The sequence below is a fragment of the Schistocerca serialis genome, chromosome 8 (assembly GCF_023864345.2).
Source record: "Schistocerca serialis cubense isolate TAMUIC-IGC-003099 chromosome 8, iqSchSeri2.2, whole genome shotgun sequence".
Lineage (NCBI taxonomy): Eukaryota > Metazoa > Arthropoda > Insecta > Orthoptera > Acrididae > Schistocerca > Schistocerca serialis.
This window is the reverse complement of record NC_064645.1, coordinates 46,405,563-46,430,713: the sequence shown is the minus strand read 5'-3', so window position 1 is coordinate 46,430,713 and position 25,151 is coordinate 46,405,563. Positions and strand designations below refer to the sequence as shown.

Sequence of the window (25,151 nt, the reverse complement as noted above, 5' to 3'; positions counted from 1 at the left end):
AGTAGTTAAGGGGATGGTGTCTGTGAGTGGGTGACATGGTGCAAAAAACAGGTTCGTTCCAGATCAGTAAGTTAATTTGCATAATTTTTATGTAAAACACAGTACGATAGTTTACGGGGTTGGGAGACGAAGAAGAATGCGCCACAAATGGCGTTCAAAAGCAAATGAATTTCGTAAAGTGTACCAGAAAATGGTGGGAGAACATAAGTAATTACTTGATTTGATATCGAAGGCGGTACAATAGTTTAAGGAACTGGGGGTGAGGTGGAAAACCTCTTAACAGAACAATAGGTTAAGTGCTGACAAAGGGTTGAACATTAAAATTATAAATGAAAAGCACCAGTTTCCTTTTGTTCTACAGTATTAGCTTAAGACACACACAGTACAGTGCTGAACATTTAGTTATGCAACATGTTTCCCCCATGTAATTTCTTCTTACAAGAGCTACATGTTTCCAAACAGCAGAGAATCATGAGCTAGAGAAATCCAGCCCAACAAACTAAATTTTTTATAAGTAAACTACATACCCTTGAATTTCCTCTCCACCAATTTCCATGTATTCCATACACTGCCTTGAATCTGTTAAATTGTTTAAATAAACAATATTCGACACATTGTCTAAATTGTTAAAACAATATTCAATACACAGCAATCGCTTTCCCTCCAATTGACTGATCAACTGAGTTTTTTTATCCGCCAAATGCTGGGAGGGAGGGTGGGAGGGGAGGGGTGTTTACCAGAGGGGGAGAGTTAATTAATTGATCAATTTAATTATGTAGTCAGTCAAACTGATAAGAGTGAGAGGGGTTATTCCAATAAATCAAACCTGTGAGTGCAGCTTTTGCAGCGAGGGGGAGGGGGTGGGTTGGAGGTTTTCTGTGGTGGAGGGGAGTGGGAGGGGGTGGGGGACAATAGGTTAAGTGCCTGTCAATCAAAAGGAAGGATCCTTGTAGCAGCGCAGTAGGTTAAGTTACTGTCAATCAAAGGACAACAATAGGTTTGCCCCTGAGTACATACCTGCCCCTGATGTAGGCAACTCGCAGTAACAAATTGCACCAGCACCCCTGTTCGTCTCCTACTGGTGAGGAGGTATAAGCCATTACTCGAAGTAGGAACATACTGAGAAGTCTCACACCTTTGTAGAAATTATTGTGATTCTAATGAGCTACAGGATTAGACTATTCTGGCGATACATTGCCAATGTGAACTGAAAAACCGTGGTCTTGGCAACCGCTATATAATTTATGAAGTTTATTTGTCACGATATATGTGGTAAGTTTTTGCGATTGTTTCGTCCCGTGGTGGTTTTGATACCATCCTACAATGGAGACAGGAAGAAAATCTAGAACTACACTGCCAAAACAGAGTTGATAATACCATTTCTCCCACTTCCTCAAACACAACTCTATACAACTGTAGAAAAGGACCCATGGAATTCAACAGCACACGTTCAATTGCCAGCACAAGACGAACGTGTCACTGAGGTAGTTGATCGACATCTGTCGCAAGGACACAATAAGAATATGCCTCCTCCACCCGTACCAGCAAAAGTGAATCAGCTATATATTACACCTGTTATCCATACAAAGACTGCTTCTGTGAAAAACTGTAGGAGATACTAAGAGCACAGTAGATTTATGCAGCAGAGCAGCTTGTCTTCGCGTACCCCAATGCAGCGGTCAGAAGTGTAATGTGGAGTTCCCTGCGCTAGAAGAGAGACGAAACAGCATGAAATTTAATCACATTCGAAAAAATATCATCTGTAGACATCGACACCACCCATTCTTTTTTAAATCGACAGTTTCGCAACATCACGCAGCACCCCAGAGATAAAATTACAAAATTCTTCAGCACAACATCTAGGTATGATGATCATACACCGAAGCACCAAAGAAACTGGTATAGGCATGCACATCCAAATACATAGATATGTAAACACACAGGATACAGCGCTGCAGTCGGCAACGGCTATATAAGACAACAAGTGTCTGGCGTATTTGATAAATCGGTTACTGCTGCTAAAGTGGCAAGTTATCAAGATTTAACTGAATGTGGTGTTGTAGTCGGCACACGAGTTATGGGACACAGGATCTCCGAAAAAGCGATGAAGTTCAGATTTTCCCTTATGACCAGCATAGATTTTCCCTTACGACCATTTCACGGTCATACCATGAATATCAGGAATCTGGTAAAACGCCAAATTACACACATCGCTGCAACCGGAGAAAGATCCTGCAAGAACGAGACCAACGACGACTGAAGAGAATCGTTCAGTGTGACAGAAGTGCAACCTTCCTCAAATAGCTACAGATTTCAATGCTGGACTGTCAACAAGTGTCAGCGTGCGAACCATTCAAGGAAACATCATCGATATGGGCTTTCGGAGCTGAAGACCCACTCATGTACTCTTGATGACTGCACGACACAAAGCTTTACGCCTCGCCTGGGTCTGTCGACACCGACATTGGACTGTTGACTGGAAACATTTTGCCTGGTCGGACGAGTCCCGTTTCGATTTGTATCGAGTGGATGAACATGTGCGGCTACGGAGAAAACCTCATGAATCCTTGGGACCTGAATGTCAGTAGGGGACTGTTCAAGCTGGTGGAGGCTCTGTAATGGTGTGGGGCATGTGCAGTTGGAGTAATATGAGACCTCTGATAAGTCGGAATACGACTCTGGCAGGTGAAACATACATAATGGTCCTGTCTGGTCACCTGCATCAACTCATGTCCATTGTGCATTCGGACGGACTTGGTCAATTCCAGCAGGACAATGCGGCGCCAAACACGTCCAGAATTGCTACAGAGTGGCTCCAGGAACACTTTTCTGATTTTAAGTACTTCCGCTGGCCACCAGACTCCCCAGACATCAACATTATTGAGCGTATCTGGGATGCTTTGCAATGTGCTGTTCAGAAGAAATCTCCACCCCCTGGTAGTGTTACGGATTTATGTTCAGCAGTGCAGGATACATGGTGTCAGTTTTCTGCAGCACTACGACATTAGTCGAGTCCATGCCATGTCGTGTTGTGGGACTTCTGCGTGCTTGCATTGGCCCTATGCGATATTAGCCAGGTGTACCATTTTCTTTGGCTCTACAGTGTATATCTTCATATATAGCAGTTACCTACTATTTTTGGCACTTTTCTTAAGTTTATTCTTTCTAGACTTGAACTGTTTATGATTATGCAGCTATTAATAATTAGACTCTATCGACCTCATGCTGGGTGTAATATCTGGATCATTCATCCATCTCGCTATTCATTCTCTCATTCCTCGTAGTCTGCAAATCCCCTCAACGAGGAAAATCTTCAGGAAACAGGAGCCAGTCAAGGTACACGTTTCAGAATCATCATCATTTCTTGTGAACCTCATCCCACTTCAACGTGGGGTCGGCTGTGCTACTATGGATTTGGCAGTGTTAGTTGCAGAGCGTGGCTGGATGCCTTTCCTGTTGCCACCCCAAACCCCCTGGGACAGAGTTTGTGTACCCCAGCTGTCTGCATCTAGTGTAAGCCATGAAATAGTGCGAACGTTTTGAAATGTCTGCGAACAATGTAACTGAGGCAGAACGTGGGGAGCAGCCCAGTATTCACCAAGCGGGATGTGGAAAAGCGCCTAAAAACCACATCCAGGCTGGCCGACGTACCGTCCCTCGTAGTTAATCCGTCGCTCTCGGCTACCCTGGCGGGTGTTTTACGTTTCACAATGTCAGGGATAAAACTGCAGTATTATCGAGATGATGTTCAGTTCAGTCATTCAAGTTGCATTCACTGTATAGCTGAATTATGGATGTGAAGCGATTTGCTATGTGTGTCACCTGCTAAAGTTTTCTGAATCCTGGTTTCGTCCGAATTCTTGCGGAGACTGAAGAATTCCAAGAATAAACCAAATATTTCCTATTCTGTAAACAAACTTTTGCATCCTCATCCGATTAAATAGTTTTAATAACTATGACTGACCGAATGGGGAACAACAATCGAGAAACAGAGACAGAGAGAAAAGGAGGTGTAATGTAGCACGATCGCTAATTGCAGCTACTCCTCACTTTTGACTCCCGCTTTCTTCCTGCCTGTCAACGTCACGTGACTAACAGGGAAAATGGTTTTATATCTGTCTTAAGTTCTAGAGCTTTCCATATCTTTCTAAATCTAACAATGCTGAGTGATATTAACAAACTGAAATAAGGGTAAAGTAGAGTGTCAGTGATGTTTGTTGCAGGATTTTGGTGCGAGTCTTTTACGAGATACCACATTTGAAACGGTCCGACACTGACAATTGTACAATACCTGTGGTAGCACACACTGAAGAACTACAAAAGTACATGCAGTAGCTATGTGGATTCAGACCAGTAACGAGACAGTTGGCCATCACAGTTTGTGTTCATAATGCCCACCGGCAGCGGCAGTACACGCTTTCAGTCTGCTGCACACGTGCTGCCAGCATTTCAGTGGAGATGTCCAAGCAGGCTGACGCAATACGTCGTTGCATATCATCAGGTGTCCTTGCTTTGTCTTTGTAGACGGCATATTTCAGCTTTCCGCACAGAAAAAGTTAACAGGCATCAAATCCGGGAAACGGGCTGTCAAGGTACAAGCTATCTTCATCCACAATTAATTCGTGAAAGTATGGTGTTGTACGACGTGCACTATAGGCTGGACAGCCATCAAGTTCGTACTCCAGGTTCGTCCTAGTCTGCACAGGAACGTCTTCTAACATCCGTGGAAGATGGTCTGATAGGAGGCTGCGATACTTGAGCACCTTCAGTGTTCCGCCTATGAAACAAGGGCCTATGAGCTGATGGTCCACTATCCCACACCACACGTTTACACTCGATGTACGCTCACATTCCACCTAACGAAGGCAGTGGGAATTTTCAACAGACCAATAGTGCATGTTTCGGCTGTTTACCTGACAATGATGGATAAATCTGGCTTCAGCACTAAATACGATACATGGTACATCTGGAGTAGCCTGTCTTAACGCCCACGCGCAGATGTTAGCAGTTTCCTCACAATCGTTTCCGTGCAACTCTTGATGGAGATAGATGTGATGAGGATGGAACGTATGTCCCCGGAGAGTGCGTAAGGCACTTGCCCGACTCACGTCGCTTCCTCGTGCGATTGCACGGGAGCTAATGAGCACACCAACTGCAACACCAGCAAGAGCATAAATTTCTCCCTCTCCTGCCGTCACTTGTTACCTTTTCTTTTTGTTGCCTAGGTGTTACACTACCACTTTCACATAACTGGTTGAAGAGGTTGATAAATAACTGCCGAAGTCCTTGACGTCTATTGGGAAGTCTTCCGGATACACAGTACAAGAACGAACTGCCTTCTTCCTGTACTGTCCGTACATCGTAAGCATCTCGCTTTTTTTCTGCATTGGTAAATCGCATCATCCACTCACGACCTACTTCTTGGATTGTCAAACACGAATTGCATAGCAAGTTGCAAGGCACTCAAGGAATACACGAGCCCATTGTAACTAAACATAACAAGATCATGCCTTGAAACTAAGCAGGCTGAATGGCACGAACAAGTGTTGGTGTAGGAACTTTTCAAAAGACGAGATCTTGTAAATGACTCGCTTTAGAATCCTGCAACAAATACCACTGACCTCCCGCTTTACGTTATTTCTAGTTTGTTAATGTCAATAGCCATAGTTTCATTTAAAAAAGTGCACGTTTGCACAGTAAGTACAGTTTGTAAGTATTATTAAGTCCGGCCGGAGTGGCCGTGCGGTTCTAGGCGCTACAGTCTGGAGCCGAACGACCGCTCCCGTCGCAGGTTCGAATCCTGCCTCGGGCATGGATGTGTGTGATGTCCTTAGGTTAGTTAGGTTTAAGTAGTTCTAAGTTCTAGGGGACTGATGACCTCAGAAGTTAAGTCGCATAGTGCTCAGAACCATTTGTAAGTATTATTAATATCTGTTGATTGGCTACCAACCCATTTTACGAAAACCGTACATCAATAGCACTTTCGATTTCTGCAGTATTTGCGGTGCAAGTTTTAGATGACGCACCCCATAAAATACATGTGTATGGGGTACGTCGCAATGTATTTTAGAGCCCTACTGCCTGTTGTGTTGGCCAGTGTTTTGTCGGGCGCAGCGCGCCAACACAAGGAAGTTTCATGTGCGCTGTAAATATGTCTCAAAGGTAAATTCAGCTCTTCTGAAACAGTTTTTAATTCATTAATTAATAGTTCAAGGCTTGAAAAACTTAAACTTTCTCCGTACACATTTTCATCGTGGATAGCATCCTCATTACGGAGTCTGAAAATCTACCAGTGGTAGCATTGAGATCCGAAACCTAAATTATGTAGAAACTGTTGTAACCAAAACCAACAGCGGGAACACCTTGGGCTGCGGATCGGAGCCGCCAGGCGGAGAAGCCGCCGGCGGTGGAGCACGCACCACCGGGTAAACACAGGACGAGTCGGGCGACAGACCAACGACAACTGACAACAACCGACCACGACCGACTATGACCGACACAACAAGGAAGAGATAAACAACGAAGGCTTGTGGAAACCACAACACCAAACACCAACAGTAAAACCACTCAGAACCAGAGCCAGGTGAATGTCAACAACGAGCAACGACCAGAACGTAGTACCGCCGAGATAGAAGCGTAGTCCAGAGCGAGTACCAGACTGACTGGACTAGGGTTTTTTTCCTGTATTTTTATTTTAATACCTGAACAATCAGGCAGGCTGTCAGCAGCATGCTACGCCGCTCTTCAGCCATAGTGGTAACAATAGCAGTACACAGAACGGAGAATTAGGAAAGAAAAAGTGACGGGCAAAAAGTAGTGGTCACAGATACACAAAAAAAACACGGAGCCGTTCACACTCGACGATAACGACACTGAAAACACGTTGACACGGCGCTCATAACACTGATGAATCTGATGGCACAAGTGAACGTAGAAGCGTGACACTAAAAACACAAAACGACGTCACACACACGAGACACTGATGGCGATGATCTCCGGCGCGCGAAAGTCCACGTAGCGTGTGCGAGTCTGGGGACCTGCCAAGATGGGAAGAAGGGTGAGGGGGGGTGGAGAGGGGAGAACAAAGATGCCAGTGGCTGAGGAGACGGGAGGAGGAGTAGAGGGACAGGGGAGGGGAGGCCCTGGGGAGGAGTGGGGAGAAAGGGAGGAGGGAGGGAGGGTGCCCAAAAGAACAGACACAGGAAGAGGGAGGGAGGATCAAAGTTGGTAGGAGGGGTAGATGGAGGGGAGGAGGACATCATCAGGGAGGGGGAGCTGGCGGAAGCCACCTTGGGAGAGGGTAAGGAGGGTGGAGAGATGGAGACCGGGTGGGACGTGGGAATACAGGCGCGGCAGCGGGTGGGGGTGGGAGAGGATGGGAGGAGGATCAAGTTTGCGGGAGGTGTACAGGATCTGTATCCTTTCAAGGAAAAGGAGGAGGTGGGGGAAGGGGATGAGATCACACAGGATCCGCGTGGGGGAGGGGAGACGGATGCGATAGGCGAGGCGGAGAGCATGGCGTTCAAGGATTTGTAGGGATTTATAAAAGGTAGGGGGGGCGGAGATCCAGGCCGGATGGGTATAACAAAGGATAGGGCGGATGAGGCATTTATAGGTGTGGAGGATGGTGGAGGGGTCCAGACCCCACGTACGGCCGGAAAGGAGCTTGAGGAGATGAAGTCGGAAGTGTGCCTTGGCTTGGATTGTCCAGAGATGGGGAGTCCAGGAGAGGCGACAGTCGAGGGTGACGCCAAGGTACTTAAGGCTGGGAGTGAGGGCGATAGGACGGCCATAGATGGTGCGACAGAAATCAAGGAGGCGGAAGGAAGGGGTGGTTTTGCCGACAATGATCGCCTGGGTTTTCGAGGGATTGACCTTGAGCAACCACTGGTTGCACCAAGCGGTGAACTGGTCTAGATGGGATTGGAGAAGGTGTTGGGAGCGCTGCAGGGTGGGGGCAATGGCAAGGAAGGCGGTGTCATCGGCAAACTGGAGAAGGTGGACGGGGGGTGACAGGGGCGGCATGTCCGCCGTATACAAAAGGTACAGAAGGGGGGAGAGGACAGAGCCTTGGGGCACACCAGCGGAGGGGAAAAAGGTGTAGGAGTCCGTGTTATAGATGGTGACTTAGGAAGGATGGTGGGAGAGAAGGGAGGTAATCAGACGGACGTAGTTAATGGGAAGGGCGAAGGTTTGGAGCTTGAAGAGGAGACCGGAATGCCATATGCGGTCATAAGCATGTTCGAGGTCCAGGGAGAGGAAGATGGCGGAGCGACGGAAATTAAGCTGGTCGGAAAGGAGATGAGTGAGGTGAAGGAGAAGATCGTCGGAACAGAAGGACGGCCAAAAGCCACACTGGGTAACGGAAATGAGGTGGTGCTGGCGGAGGTGCTGGTGGATGCGGCGGGTGAGGATAGTTTCCAGGACCTTGCTGAAGACCGAGGTGAGGCTGATGGGATGGTAGGAGGAGATGGAGGACGGCGGTTTGCCAGGTTTAAGGAACATCAGGATATGGAAGGTTTTCCACAGGTCGCAGTAGTAACCGGTGGACAGGACTACAGTGTAGAGCCTGGCCGGGGAGGAGAGGAAAGAGACAGGAGCTTCACGAAGGTGACGGTAGGTGACACGATCGTGACCAGGAGCAGTGTTGCATTGTGTGTGGAGTGTAGCAATGAGATCCTGTGTAGTGATAGGGGCATTGAGTTCCGTGTGTGCAATGTTGTCCAAGTACTGGAAACCAGGGACGAGGCGAGGGACAGAGGTGTCAGTTCGATCGCGGACATCTGGGAAAGGGGAGTAATCGAACTGGGGATCATCGGGGATGGAGAAAACATCGGAGAGGTAGGATGCAAAGTGATTGGCCTTACTAAGGGAGTCAGGGAGGGGCTGATCATCGTGGAGAAGAGGATAGTAGGGGGAGGATTTAGTTCCGGTAAGGCGACGGAAGGATGACCAGAACTTGGACGAGTTGATAGGTAGGGTAGCATTTAAACAGGTGCATGTCTGTCACCAGTCCCAGCGTTTCTTAGTCGCGAGTAAATTACGAATGTGTCGCTGGAGTTGCCAGTGGCGTCGTAGTGTGTCCGGGTCACGCGTGCAGAGGAAGGCACGGGAGAGACGGCGGGATTCATGGAGGAGGAGGACGGCCTGTGGGGGTAAGGTAGGATGGTGAGGGTGGATGGCGAGAGTAGGGACGTGGGCCTCCACAGCCTCAGACAAGGTCTGCTGGAGAAAGGACGCGGCATGGGTGACATCGTCAGGGTGGTGGTAGGTGAAGGGGTGGCTATCGACCTGGGTGGAGAGGGTATCCCAGTAGGCATTCCAGTTGGCACAGGAATAGTCATGGACGTACTTAGGGAGAGGATCATGACGAGGGTTGGGGCGGGGGCGACGACCGTCTGAAATGGTGAGGAGGACAGGGAGATGGTCGCTACCAATAGGCTCCAGGACATCCACCGATATGCAACCAAGGAGGTTGGGGGAGGAAAGGGTAACATCGGGAGTGGAGTTGGATTTGGGATGGGTTTGCTGGGGGATGGGGATGAGGTCGCCTTGAAGAGAGGAGAGGAACCGATGCCACCGCCGTAACTGGGCTACGGAACGACTATGGATGTTGAGGTCGACGGCGATCATGTAGGAGGAGAAGGTACGGTCAATGTGGGAGAGGAATTCGAAGGGAATAGGGGCGTGAGGGCGGACATAGATGGTGGCGCAGGTAACGGTAAGGCCGGGGAAGAAGAGACTAAGGATCAGGTGTTCGGTGGGGTCGAGAAGGAGAGGTTGGAGCCGAACGGGGATCTGGCGGTGGTGACCAATGGCAACTCCACCACGCGCAATCGGGAGGGGATTATCGGAGCGGTGGAGGAGATAGGGCGAAGTGTGGATGGTGTGGTGGGGTTGGAGGGAGATTTCATTGAGGAAGAAGGCATCCACGCAGTGGGTGGCAAGGGTGTGCAGGAAGAGGTTCTTGTTGGCGAGAAGGGAGCAGATATTGTTGAAACGGATACGGTGCTGTCGCACCATGTCAGTGATTTAGACAAGGGTGTCGAGACGGGAGAAGGTGAAATGGGCCTGGTTGTGGGAGTAGGTAGCGTACATTTTGAGTTGGAAAATGGAACGGGCGGCGAGGGATATCTCTTTGAGAGTGTGGGGGCGCTGAAAAGGATGAACATTCTGAAGGACAATGGTGAGGAATCTGATGATGTCCTTAGCGGTAGGGGGTGGGCGAAGGGAATTTCCAGGAGGGGTGGGGGCGTCCAGAGGACGGACAGGGACGGTGAGTTCAGGAGTGGTTGGAGGGGGTCAGTCTTTACACTTTTGGGAGTAGGTGGGATGGGGGAGATTGCAAGAATTGCAGGAGGGAGGGGATTGAAGGTTAGGGCACTGCTGGAGGAAGTGCGCTTGCCTACAATGCGGGCAGGTGGGGGCCGCACGGCACTCGGCTGTTGGGTGTGCGTTATAGTGCAGACACCTCTGGCAGTGCAGGGATTGAAGGGGGGAATGGGAGGGGTCGACCTTGTAGCGCTGGTTGAAGAGGAGGGCACCCTCCTTCAGGAGACGGTCAATGGAGGGGGCGTCCTCGCAGAAAACCTGCATAAGGCTGGTGGGGCTGGCCGAGTTGAAAATGCGGCGGACTGCCCACACCTCCAGCATGGGATGCGCCTTGAGCTCCGCCAACACCTCCTCCTCCATGATCGTCAGACTAAGCCGAGTGATCATGGCGGTGAGGGTTGGCGGGCGACACGGGGGTTGGGGTTGGCGGGGAGGAGACGGAGAAGGAGCAGGGGTGAGGGAGGCGTTGGGGCCAAAACGGGTGATGGGGAAGTGGGAGAGGATGTCAGTATGGAGGGTTGGGCTGGGGGAGGAGATGAGAAAGGAATCCTGTCTGGGAGTGAGGAGAGAGATGGGGGCACCAGGGAAGTGTTGGCGAAGGAGGAGGGAGAGATTCCAGGCCTCGAGAAGGGAAGGATCGGGACGGGAGAGGAGGTATTTGTATAAAGAGGGTTGGGAAGAGGAGGAGGAGGTGGAGGGAGCAGGGCCAGGCAGGGAGACATCCATGGCATCCTGGGGGGGGGGGGTGAAGGAGGACGGGGCGGTGCCTTTTTGGGAGCAGAGGAGGTGGTGGTGCCACTAGGGCGTTTAACGGCGGGAGAAGGGTGGGTGGTGATACGAGGGACGGGAGCTATCAGGAGGTGGCGGGAAGGGGCAGGTCCCAGCGTGGACGCAGCAGTCGGCGCCGGAGATGGTGACAGTGAAGGCGACAGTGACAGCGACGGTGGTGGCGGTGATGGCGAAAGCGATGGGGAGAGTTGGGCATGGGCGGTGGCCTGACGGGCCACAACCCTAGTTGGAGCTGCAGTTACAGGCTGGGGGAATGTGGGGAAAGGATCAGAGGGAGAGGAGCGGGAGGAAGAAGCTGGGGAGGGGGCAACAAAGAGCGAGGGCGAAGGGGGAGTGAGAAGAGGCGGGATGGAAAGAGGGGGTGTGACTGGGCACACCATCTTATGGTGGTAGTGGCGGCGGAGGGGGAAGTATAAACTATGGCTGTGGTGTTAGTGGTGGTGGGGACTGACATGACAGGGAGAAACAAAAACGCACAGGACGAAAAAGAAAGGACAAAAACTGGGGACAGACGAAGACGGAGACAGAGACGGAGACGGAGGAAGACGAAGACGGACGAAGATTAGAGTCCCACGCTGCTGGCGCTGGCGCTGGCGCTGACGGCGACGACGGGTGGCAGGAATGCCGCAGCTGCCGCTGCTGCTGCTGCTGCTGCAGGAGGCTGGCTGGCTGGCTGCTACCGGCAGGACCGCTGCTGCCGCCGCTGCTGGGCGGGACCGCTGCTGCTGGCCGGGACCGCTGCTGCTGCTGCTGCTGGCTGGCTGGCTGGCTGGCACCTGAAAAACCTAGCACTTCGATTAGTGCTGGAATGGCACAATCGAAGGGCGGTAACCTTGCGGTGTACCGCCGGAGATGTGGCTTACTGGGCTAGGGCAGAGCGGGTCCCTATATACGAAACCGGAGGGAGTGGCTATTGGTCGCTGTCTGCACGTGGCGTAGCGGTGGCGCCCTCGCTGCGCGAGAGCCGCTGCGCGGATAGCCGCCGCGGAGGCTGAGCCCTCTATGGGCTGACCACGTCCATTTGTTCTGGTGCGTGTTCGACTTCCGCGGCGGAAGGTACTAGAGAAATCTTTGCGCTGCAGCCTGCAGTTAGAATATTCTTACAGGAAGAAGCGTCATAGTTTCCACCAGCTTATGATCGTCATCGTTATCGTCATCATTATTCTCATCATCATAAATGCTGATCAGTTTTGATCCAGGTGTCCGTTTTCATTTTCCTGCTGATTTGTTTCGTTTATCACAAAGTCCGTTGTTTCAGTGCACTACTTCTTGACGTCGTCATAAGTCGACTTAGCAGTGTCAAACTCCATCATAACACTCTGGGCAGGAGCACCCATACGGATATTATCAAGCACTTTGATTTAACTCCTACAGCTATCGATTGATATCTACTCCTAACAGTCATTTTCGCTGATTTATAGTATTGTGAGCACTACCATACACTTTTAAAGTAATCACAGACATTGAATTTAATACACCCCGTCACGTGAACTTTGGCTTGATTGCTTTCATGTGTATGAGTGACACAGAAGGTTATTTGTCGATTAAGGTGAAGCAAATGGGAAGGGAGGAAGTGCGTCCAACATGCCGCGGTGAATGAGCCTGGCGCGATTGGTTGTCCAGTCTCAGGTTCTCGGATTCGAAATTAGCCAAGTCCGGGTTACTGAGGCGTTATTCATATTAAAAGCAAAAGATAAAACGTAAAAAATGTTCTGCCTAAATTCCAGGCATTTTTGTTTCTTGTTCGCATGTTTTAGTAGCTCAGATTCGAAGATGCATTAGATTATTACTCGTAAAGTTTTAAAAAAACGGCCTGCAGGAAAACTGGTTTGATCCATTTCCACGCATTTCTTACCAGTTAAAGTTTACATTCAACTCTTAAGTTGCTCTTTGTGTGCCTCTGAATTGCTGAACTAGTCTTTTTTCTCGAAAATTATGCTTGCAAGCTCTTTTGGCCATACGGAGATTTAGGCAAATCGTTGCGCACAGACTCATCGGTCACTGCCCGGAAACTTTGAAAATTGTAAAAAAAGCATGTCTGTATTGGAACCTTAGTACAGAAGGGATGAATTAAGTTACTGCCATTGAACCGGGCTTTTAGAACTGAATATTTGTCTTCGGTAAGTGTTCTAATCAGCAGCACAGTTTTGTTAATGTTATCAGAAATCTTCCAGCAAGGTGCCGTCCTGCCCTATCAGCTGGCGAGAGGAACAAGCGCTCTCACTGTCGCTACCGGAGAACGTGAATTGCGTTTCTTGTCTGACGGTGCCACTTACTGAATGAAGTGCGGTACACTGTTGTGTTATTGTACTTTGACTTTGAGGAATTCTTTGTTAGTCGTGCAGTAAGGAGAATATTATAATAAAGATGTGTTGAGTATGCTTAGAGAATCTCGCAAATTTTATTTATAAACATGGAACATTTACACAGTGAAATATCGGAATAATCTAAGTTGGTCGCAAGAAGGTAATCGACAAGTAAAGACATAATTTCGCGACCGTCGCACTGTGGTATGGACCACTAGTCTCGTCACTCAAGGTACAGGAACTGTCCTAACGAAAACATTGTCTTTTCTGTGGTGGGCAACAATTCCAACAGCCGCATCGTAGGTGCAACTACAACGGAAGAATATCTGTTGATAGGCCAGAAAAATTTTGCAGGCGGGCAGTCGCCTTTTCAGTAGCTGCAAGGCCAATAGTCTGGATCACTGACTTATAAGGCCTTGTAACACAATCAACATGTCCTCCCTACGCTCGTACAGCGAACAGCTGACAGCAAGAGGAAACTACAGCCGTTAGTTTCCGGAGGGAAGGGCGATATACTGTACGGTTAAATGATGATGGCATCTTCTTGGGTAAAAAATTCCGGAGATACACTACTGGCCATTAAAATTGCTGCACCACGAAGATGACGTGCTACAGACGCGAAATTTAACCGACACGAAGAAGATGCTGTGATATGCAAATGATTAGCTTTTCGGAGCATTCACACAAGGTTGGCGCCGGTGGCGACACCTACAACGTGCTGACATGAGGAAAGTTTCCAACCGATTTATCGTACACAAACAGCAGTTGACCGGCGTTGCCTGGTGAAACGTTGTTGTGATTTCTCGTGTAAGGAGGAGAAATGCGTACCATCTCGTTTCCGACTTTGATAAACGTCGGATTGTACCCTATCGCGATTGAGGATTATCGTATCGCTACATTGTTGCTCGCGTTGGTCGAGATCCAATGACTGTTAGCATGATATGAAATTGGTGGGTTCAGGAGGGTAATACGGAACGCCGTGCTGGATCCCAGCGGCCTCGTATCACTAGCAGTCGAGATGACAAGCATCTTATCCGCATGGCTGTAACGGATCGTGCAGCCACGTCTCGATCCCTGAGTCAACAGATGACGACGTTTGCAAGACAACCATCTGCACGGACAGTTCGACAACGTTTGCAGCAGCATGGACTATCAGCTCGGAGACCAAGGCTGCAGTTACCGTTGACGCTGCATCACAGACAGGAGCGCCTGCCATGGTGTACTCAACGACGAACCTGGGTGCGTGAATGGAAAAACGTCATTTTTTCGGACTAATCCAGGTTCTGTTTACAACATCATGGTGGCGGCATCCGTGTTTGGCGACATCGCGGTGAACGCACATTGGAAGCGTGTATTCGTCATCGCCATGCTGGCGTAACACTGGGTTACACGTCTCGGTCACCTCTTGTTCGCATTGACGGCACTTTGAACAGTGGACGTTACGTTTCTGTGGCTCTACGCTTCATTCGATCCCTGCGAAACCCTACTTTCAGCAGGATAATGCACGACCGCATGTTGCAGGTTCTGTACGGGCCTTTCTGGATATAGATAATGTTCGACTGCTGCCCTGGCGAGCACATTCTCCAGATCTCTCACCAATTGGAAACGTCTGGTCAATGGTGGCCGAGCAACTGGCTCGTCACAATACGCCAGTCACTACTCTTGATGAATTGTGGTATCGTGTTGAAGCTGCATGGGCAGCTATACCTGTACACGCCATCGAAGCTCTGTTTGACTCAATGCCCTGACGTATCAAGGCCGTTATTACGGCCAGAGGTGGTTGTTCTGGGTACTGATTTCTCAGGATCTATGCACCCAAATTGCGTGAAAATGGAATCACATGCCAGTTGTAGTATAATATATTTGTTCAATGAATAGCCGTTTATCATCTGCATTTCTTCTTGGTGTAGCAATTTTAATGGCCAGTAGTGCAAGATAGACCACCTTTTATATCTTTGCGCAGGGTCTGTTCAGAAGGATATCGTCATCCGGAAAAAAACCGCCAATTTACGGATCAGATCGTAGAATATTAGATCCCTTAATCAGGTAGGTAGGTTGGAACATTTAAAACAAAAACAAAAAATAGGATCAGTTTAGGTATAGTAATGATTAGCGAAGTTCGTTGGCAGGTTGAACAGGACTTCCGGTCAAGCGTGTACAGGATTATAAATACAAAATGGAATAGAGGCAACGCACAAGTAGGCCTAATTATGAATATTTAAACAGGAATGCGAATACACTACTACGACCAGCGTAGTAGCTAAGACAGACACAAACTCAGCATCCATCAGAGTAACACAGGTTTACATGCCACCTAGCTCCGTAGGTGATGAAGAGGTTAAAAGAATGAATGATAACATAAAACAATTTGTTTGGATGTTTAATGTACTAGAAAACTTAATTGTGATGGGCGACTGGAATTCGGTCGTAGGAACAGAAGGAAAAATTGTAGGAGACTGTGGACTGGGGGAAAGGATTAAGACGAAACCACTCGGTTGCATTTTGCGCGAAGCATAATGTAATCATCTCTAACGATTGGTTTAAGAATCATGAATGGAGGTTATATACGTGGAAGAGGCTTGTAGTCGTCGCTGGATTTCAGATTTATTGTATAATGGTACAACAGATACTTCGGAATGAAATTTTAAACCATAAGCCATTTCCAGAGGCAGATGAGGACACTGGCTACAATTTATTGGTTATGAATCGTAGATTAAAACTGAAGAAATTGCAAAAAGGTAGGAAACTGAGCCAGAGGTCGTTGAAAGAGGGAGCATCAGGCAACTATTGACTGAAACTGGAGAAAGGAATACAGTAAAACGGAATGGGCTACTTTGAGAGGTGAAGCAGCGAAAGAAACAGAGGATCAAATGCGTAAAACGAAGAGCACTAGCAGGAATCCGTGGATGTCACAGGAGATACTGAATTTAATTTGTGAAAGGAGGAAATATAAAAATACAGCAAATGAAGCGGGTGAAATACAAACGAGTAAGGAATTCAACTGACAGAGAGTTCAAAATGGCTAAGCAGCAATGGCTCGAGCACAACTGTAAGGATACAGCAGCGTACATAACTAGGGGAAAGATAGATACTGGCCAGACGAAAGTTAAAGAGGCCTTTGTAGCAAAGAGAAACGGCTATATAAACGTCAAGAGCTCAGTTGGAAAATCAGTACTAAGCAATGAATGGAAAGCTGAAAGGTGGAAGGAGTGTAGGGAAATGCTATGGAAGTGAAACGAACGTGATGGCATTATTATAGGAAGACAAGATGACATAGATGTAAATCAGATAGGAGATGTGATACTGCGAGAAGAATCTGACAGAGCTCTGAAAGACATAATTCCAAACAAGGCTGCTGGAATAGAAAACATTCGTTTGAAATACTCATATAGTTGGGAGAACCATCCATGGTAAAACTTTTCCATCTGGTGCTCAACATGTGTCAGACAGGGGAAATACCCTCAGACTTTAAGAAGATTTTAATAATTCCAATTCTAAAGAAAACTAGTGGTGACAGTTATGTATATTACCAAACTACAAGTTTAATAATCACGTTGCAAAATAATGTCACAACTTATTTAAGGGAGAATGGGAAAATTAGTAGAAACTGACCTCTACGAAGATCAGTTTGGGTTCCTGAGAAATGTAGGAACACGCGAGATAGTACTGACCCTATGACTTCTCATAGAATATAGGTTAAGGAAAGGCAAACCTTCGTTTATACCTTTCGTAGATTTTGAGATATATTTTGACAATGCTGACTGGAAAACAGTCTTTTAAATTCCTAAGATAGCAAGAGTGAAGTACAGGGAGCGAAAGTTTATATACAACTTGGACAGAAACCAGACGACAGTTAAAAGAGTCGAGGGATGTGAAAGGGAAGGGAGTGAGAGCAGGATGTTATTCAGTCAGCGCATTGAGCAAGCAGTAAAGGAAACCGAAGAAAACTCTGAGAAGAAATTAAAGTACAGAGTGAAGAAATAAAAACTCTAAGGTTTGCCGATGACACTGTAATTCTGTCAGAGACAGCAAATGACTTGGACGAGCAGCTGAAGGAATGGACAGTGTCTTGAAGGGATGATATAAGATGATCATTAATAAAAGCAAATCAAGGATAGTGGAATGTAGATCAACTGAAACAGGTGAGACTGAGGGAATTAGATGAGGACATGAGAGACACAAAGTAGGAGATACATTTTGTTATTTGGGCAGTAAAATAACTGATGATAACCGAAGCAGGGATGATATGAAACGTGGACTGGCGAAAAAAATCGTTTCTGAAGAAATGGAATTGGTTAATATTGAATATAAATACTATGTGCTAGAAAGCTTTTTCTGGACGTACTTCTCTGTAATGAAGCCTTGTGCAGAAGAGAAACGCGGACGATAAAAAGTTGAGACATGGCATTCGAAATGCAGAGCTGCAGAATAATGCAGAAGTCAAATGGATTAATGATGTAACCAATGAGGCGGTTCTGAATGGAACTGCCGAGAAAAGAAGTTTCTGGCATAACCTAATTAAAAGCTATGATGGGTTGATAGGACACATTCTCGGATGTCAAGGGCTCAAGAATGTACTGGAGGCAAGCGTAGCATGGAAAAGTTTTGAAGAGGGACCAGGAGGTGAATACAATAAGGATGGTTAAAAGGATGTAGGTTGCAGTAGTTATTGTGGGATGAAGAGGCTTCCACAGGACAGAGTAGCATGGAGTGCCGCATCACACCAGTCTCTGGACTGAAGAGCATTATTACAACAACTACTGAAAAGAGTAAGTATTGTTACAGCAGTTAATCTTGATCCGCACCTTTCTACACAACGAGTAGCAGATGTACCATGCCTACAGCTCTACTTGGCCGTGATTTACATCCATTAAAATCCTTGTTTGTCATCAGGAATCAAGAAAATATGATTTACTGACAAGAAAACTTGTTTTTAAATAAAAATTTGGACTTCATGTTCTTCGTACTGGGAACTGTTGAAAGTACTTTCAAGTACAACGTCAAGTTATATATCCGAAATGTTCATTGCTGTTCAGAACAAAAGCTTTATAAGAGGGTCGGTCAAAAAGTAATGCCTCCCATTTTTTTTCTACTTAAAGAAATTAAGTTAAGTGAAAAATTTGAATTTGGCGCCATTCCTCAAACCTTCTTCTGCAATCCACTGCAGTAGTAACTTTCTGTGTCAACAGGTGGCAGCACAGCAGAAGTTTGTAAGATGGCCGACATCGATGTTCGTTTGAGACAGCGTTGTGTGATTGAATTCTTGAATGCAGAAGGTGAAACGCCCATACGCATTCATGAAAGACTGAAGAAGGTGTATGGTGTTGTGACAGTGGATGTCAGCACTGTTAGACGATGGGTTCGTCGTTGTAAGGAAGCTGAAGGGCAAACACCGTTGACTGACGAAAAGCGGAGCGGCAGGCCGGTGAGTGCAGTGACTCCACACAACCTTCAGCAAGTTGATGACATCATTCGTGGTGACCGTCGGGTGACTGCAGATGAAGTGTGTCGCATTATTTCTCTTAGTAAAGGCAGTGTGATCACGATTATTAAACAATTGGGGTACTCAAAAGTTTGTGCACGGTGGGTTCCAAGAATGTTAACCGATCAGAATAAAGAGGCAAGGAAAACAATAGCCTCCCAACACTTGCAGCGCTTCCGTTTGGAGGGAGATGAGTTTCTGAAAAAAATTGTGACCGGGGACGAAACATGGGTGCATTTTTTTGAACCCGAATCAAAGAGGCAGTCAATGGAGTGGCGTCACACAAGCTCGCCGAGGAAGAAAAAATTCAAAACTGTGCGATCGGCAGGGAAAGTTATGGCAACAGTTTTCTGGGATACAGAGGGTGTGATTCTGGTTGATTTTTTGGAGCAGGGATGCACAATAAATTCTGTTCAATACGTCACAACCCTCAACAAACTTAAAGCACGTCTTCAGCGAGTTCGCCCAACAAAATCAATGGCAGATGTTCTTCTTTTGCATGACAATGCAAGACCACACACCAGTCGTCACACCTCTGACGAGATTGTCAAAATTGGATGGGAAGTTTTGCCTCATCCCCCATACAGCCCTGACCTGGCACCATCAGACTTCCATCTGTTCGGGCCACTAAAAGAAGCTCATCATGGGATTCATTTTGAAGATGAGGAGGCCGTCAAAACATCCGTGCGTCAATGGCTTAGGAAGCAGAGCTGTGATTTTTACCGTGCTGGGATACATGCCCTTGTTCAAAGATGAACCAAAACTGTAGAGATGGGCGGAGATTACACTGAAAAATGACAAAATGATCCTCAATGTTGTGGTTTTCAACCTATGTAATTGCATTTAAATTTCCTGACAATTAAACGTAGAAAAAAAAATAGGAGGCATTACTTTTTGACTGACCCTCGTATTTATGTCAGCAAGACGCAAGCAGCAATTTGGCTATAGTGGTCTACAGACGTAATCCTTTCGTTTACATTGTTTTGGGAGAGGTACTGAAAGATTTGCATGGCTCTGCTTGAAAGAAGTGGAAAACATTTTAAATATTTGTTACAAGTAACTGGATGTATTCTGCAGGATGTAAATTTGTGTGTTAAAATAGCAGACACATGTGTAGACTTAAGACAGTAACTTTTCCTCACTGTTCCATTAAGAAGCCCACCTATTTTCTTTCCTGTCAATTCTTTCCTAATCAGTTTTCCACTCACCATCGCAAAAGATTATGTAAAGACATGACTGGATAGTCAGAACGTACTGAAAAATTTTTCGCAATAAAAATAATTAGTTTTGTGAATCCTCTTAAACAAAATCAACACTGAACGTTGCTTCCACTACAGTATGTGTCTTTAAATTTATTCCTCCAACTTACTTCAGATTTCAGGCGTAGAAATGTTTTCCATCTGTTAAAATTTGCCTCAGATACATTTCGTTCAAAATGAATTCCGTTGAAACGAGTTGCGCTTAAGCAGCACTTCATTTGTGTCTTTAAATTTATTCCTCCAACTTATTTCAGATTTCAGGCGTAGAAATGTTTTCCATCTGTTAAAATTTGCCTCAGATACCTTTCGTGCAAAATGAATTCCGTTGAAACGAGTTGTGCTTAAGCAGCACTTCATTTTAAGTTAAATGTACCATTGTGTAATTCAGTAGTAATTTAAAGGCATTTACTGCTACTGGATGGATACTTTTAATTTTCATCTGTTTCAGCACCACACGTGGCACCCTCTGCTGCTGAAAATCCAATACTTGCTGTGTCCAATACAAGTGTTTCCCTAAGTTGGATGCCTCCTGAAGACTGCACTGGTCTTAATGGCTACATTTATGGCTACCATTATTCACTGGTTGAGAATAACACAGATGAGATTATTCAACAGGGAACAGTTGCCGAAAACATTCTGAATGTCAACTTCACAAACCTTACACCCAGCAACTGCTATGATGCTTACATTACAGTTGTCGCCTCAGGTGGAACCAGTGACTCAGATCAACTGAACATTCCATTCTGTACCAGTAGCACAGGTAAGTGTACTTTTGCTTCAAGTAGTTGCAAGTAACATGAGGTATCAGGAAAATGCAATTTACTTGCCATTATAGCGTAATACATGCTTGTCAGTAATCATTCTGTAGCTACTCTTAATTACAAAGAGTTATAGTGTAAAATCACATGATCCAATGGTTTCATAACTTAAGCTTCTGTGGTAAGAGCTATAAAAATTAATTGTTATGACGAAAATCATAAATTACATTTTGATCAGTGAAAAATTAGGCTACTATCTGAGACGTTCGTGTATGGTGTATTCTCCAGGGAATTGATTGTATTGATGGGATGGAAAGTGCATCATAAACAAGTGGATACTATGACAAAGTGTGCTTATCTTTTAAATTTCTGGTTTTACGTAACTCAGTTAAAAAAGTTTTATCTAACTGGAGTCATTGATTCTGTCCGATCTGGTTTGCTGCATCTGAGTGCCTATATTCAGTATATGAGTTTGTCTGACTTAGAGTCACTGACTATTATGGCGAGAGTAATCGGCGCTTAGACATTTCTTATACGGAATGAAGATTACAAATATGCTTTATACAGTTTTACCTTCATTCCTCCTTCCATTACATTTATCTAATGAGTTCCTTCTTTCTCATTACAAACACTTCACTTTTCTTAAAATATAGCACAAGGCATGATTGTGTTGTTAATGATAGAAACAATCTCTGGAAAGATTTGAAGGATTAAATGGTTAGCACTGTTATTGAATAAAGATACATACATGGATACAGACGTATTCCTCAACTTGTCACTTACTATTCTGTTCCCTGAGGGAAATGTAGGAGAGTGTAAAAGGGAGTTTTATTACTTTTAGTTGTTCAATTCCTCTGATTCTTCTTATTCCCTTGAAAAGTGTTGTCAGAACAATATGTAACGTACTCCATTGAAGTAACGAGTATCTTTTCAGTTTTTCGTGTATCTCAGAGGCATAAAATACATAGTATATAATCTTCAAAATAAGCCATTAAAAGTAAAGAAGGGGAAATTTTAAAGTGATTTCTGTCATGATGAAGTCAAATTTACTTTCAATTTCCTATCAATGACATGAAGATAAAGGATGAAGCTCAAACTGGATGGCTGAAGGAAATCCAATGTATTCGTCATAGCAGCATTTCCGTTATTGAATTTTGTAAACCAAGGCAAACCTATATCTGGATGGCCAGATGTGGATTTTAATCCCGTTGCTCCTCAATGTCAGTCAGTTGAGGCCTAAGATTGGAACAAGTTTCTAACACAGTGCTATAATACTAATTACTAAAGTTTTACAGGCTATAATTTTCTTTGAGAGTTTCACTTACTTATTTTTGGCGTACCTCTGTAGGTACCTTTAGTCACAGACACTCGGTAGCAGTAGCAGTTTATTTCTATGAATATTATTGACTAATGTACAGCATAAAATTTAATCTTATCATGACAGAATGTACATATGATTATTCCAATTAACTTTGCTGAAAGCGCTAATTTACCCACAGAATTATACAAAACTGACCCAGATCTCTTTTCTCTGTAGTACATGGAATAGCCCAGTAACTCAAAGTTATAACTATTCTCTTTCATTATAAGCACTTCAATTTTTCTCGCTTTTTTCTGCAAGCCTTCTGACAGATTATCTTCACTCACCCTTCTTTCAAATGGTCTGTTAATTATATATTTTCCTCTATAAATTTACTTACGCACTTCTCCTACAGTTCATTAAATTAAGAATTCTTGAGCTTCGCAGCATGTTAAAAATATTGTAAGAATATACAACACATGTCAGAAAAACGTTATCAATTGCTGTGAGGAATTCCTGTACACGATAGAAGGAATATCCCAATAGAAAATGTCTCAACTTCGATTAGAATATTTGGGGTTTATCTCTCAATTGCTTTCAGCGCTACAAGATGATTGTTGAGAGCAGAACCTGCTAAATAGAGCTCAAATATCTGTACAGTTCAGGATGCGTTATCCAAGTCTATATCGTTTTAGTGTTCACTGAATGAAGTTCCACTTTCATTTGAATGAGTCTATATTGCCAATAAGATATCTCATGATAGGAATTTGTGTACAGGAACTGCAGATTTAGAATTCCGAAACACCTAAAGGACGACCTACACGACGTTTGCGAACTGATATTGCCAATATGTCTTATCACCCAATTCTTTGGAAACAGAGTGAAACTAACTGTTGGAGACAGTGGAGGTCAATCTCATGGTGAAATTTCCATCGTTCAGCTTCTGCGTGAGTTCTTGTACGTGGTACTCGAAAGATATTCTTCCAGCTTTTCTCAGTTTTAAGGATTTAAAATACTTGAGTTTACGAACTGTTCGGTAAAGTTTGCTACTTCGAGAGTTCCGTGTCAGAAACTGTTCACTTTGCAATTTATTATAGTCAACCATTAATCTCTTTGCTGAATGCACATTCTGTTGTTATTGGCTACCCTATTGGCTACATCATTTGAATTATAATCCACGTCTTTCACAATAACATATGTTACTGTATGCATGTTATCTCTTTCACCCTTTTTATAAAGTGGTTTCAGTGAGGAATATTTCAATATGTCAGGAAACTGACGACATCTGAAAGACCCATTGGACAGGTTTCTGCGTTTACAGAAGCAATGTATGATGCATTGATCTTCAAAGTCTTACTTGAAATTTCGTTATACCCTTGAAGATTCTTAGTCTTTAATGTTGTAACAACTGATTCTATATCTTCTTTGGTTGCATGTGATATAGTGGTCTTGGACTACCAGGTACAGTAAGTCTACATACTTACCTGTAGCATAAAATTTTTAATTGAACATGCCCTCTGTTATTAAAGATTTTACAAAACTCTAGAAAGTCGTTAACAGTTTCATTCTCACAAAAGAGAAGTTTAATACACTGAGCACACATTCTACCCTCATACCTCTATTACAGTTGATCACATAGCTTTAATTTTTCTCTGGGAGATTTTTGTTCCCTTGGTCTAACGTCTGATGTCTTTCTTCGTCATTTCTGAAACAGCTGAAGAACTGCAGTTGATCAATTACCTTTAATTTTTCTCTGAGAGCTTTTTATTCACTTGGTCTAATGTCTGATACCTTTCTTCAGCATCTCACAGAATTGTCTGTATGAAGAGTTTGTTATAGGGCCTCGACTATCCATCATATTATAACACAGCTCCTGTTACCTCCTACATAATATTTTAATTTCATTAGTTATCCAAATCGATTGCGTTTTAGCACTGCTTACGGACCTGTATATTTCTCATGGGAAAAATCTTGATAAAAATGATAAAGCTCTGAGGAAATATACGCTATTACCAAAAAAAGTGGAGAAAACGAATTGGACCTTCACAGGTTGACAGCGTATGTGTTTTTTTTTTTTAAATTACAATACCAATCAGATTTGCATGTAACCTGGCAGTATGAGCCAATTTACGAGTATGACGTTGCCTCACCTCTAGCTTGGATGCTGGGACTGATTCAGTTAGGAAGGGTGTTTCAAAGCCATTCTGTCCTCTAGTGTGGTAATCTGGCCCATTCCCATCCTAGACGCTCCTTGACATACTGCACGCTGGGACTGGGATGGAGCCGAAGACTGAGCTTGTCCCACATATGTTTTATGGGGGACTCGTCTAGGAATCTTGCTGGCCATGGGAGTACCTTGACATCATGCAGAAAGTTTACAGAGAAATGTGCCACATGTGGACGAACACTGTCCTCTAGAAAAATGGAACAACGTCGCACTCACACGAGAGGTAACATGTGAGGGCACAGGTTGTTTGTGACGTATTGTTGTGCCATGAGAGTTCCCTCGGTCGCTACGAGCCAAGACGATAAGTCACACCTGATGGTTGCTGCACCTTAACGCCAGGAGTACGGTCGCTGTGCCTCTCCAACACACTGGAAGGATGGTCGCTTTCTGCGCGTCATTACCTCATTCGTCTACTGTGGTCATCTGTGGTATTGCAGAACCCCATCCGACGCCATTCATCTGCAGTCCATGGTTCCTGTCGTGGAATCATTTCAGACGCAGATGTGGTGTTAATGGTAGCCTAATTTTCTAGTCGACCCGCTGCTACTCTCTGTCCAATGGTGTAGGACGACACACACCAAGTTGGATGTCAGGTGCAGATGTGAAGAGGTTAAGATGCGTCTGGTACACAACACGGCGACCCTCGGATGTGATGGTCACAGCTGGCCGACTGGGATCCTGACAGCGAGGGCGCCTGC

At 45.4% G+C, this 25,151-nt stretch overlaps 1 protein-coding gene across 1 annotated transcript in view; it reads left to right on the top strand.

Moving 5' to 3' along the window:
- Positions 1-25,151, top strand: part of LOC126416336 (uncharacterized) — a 586,934-nt gene that overhangs the window by 488,016 nt on the left and 73,767 nt on the right. The window contains exon 20 of the mRNA XM_050084004.1: positions 20,617-20,928. Coding sequence (XP_049939961.1) covers positions 20,617-20,928 — 312 coding nt within the window. The remainder of the gene's footprint in view (positions 1-20,616; positions 20,929-25,151) is intronic.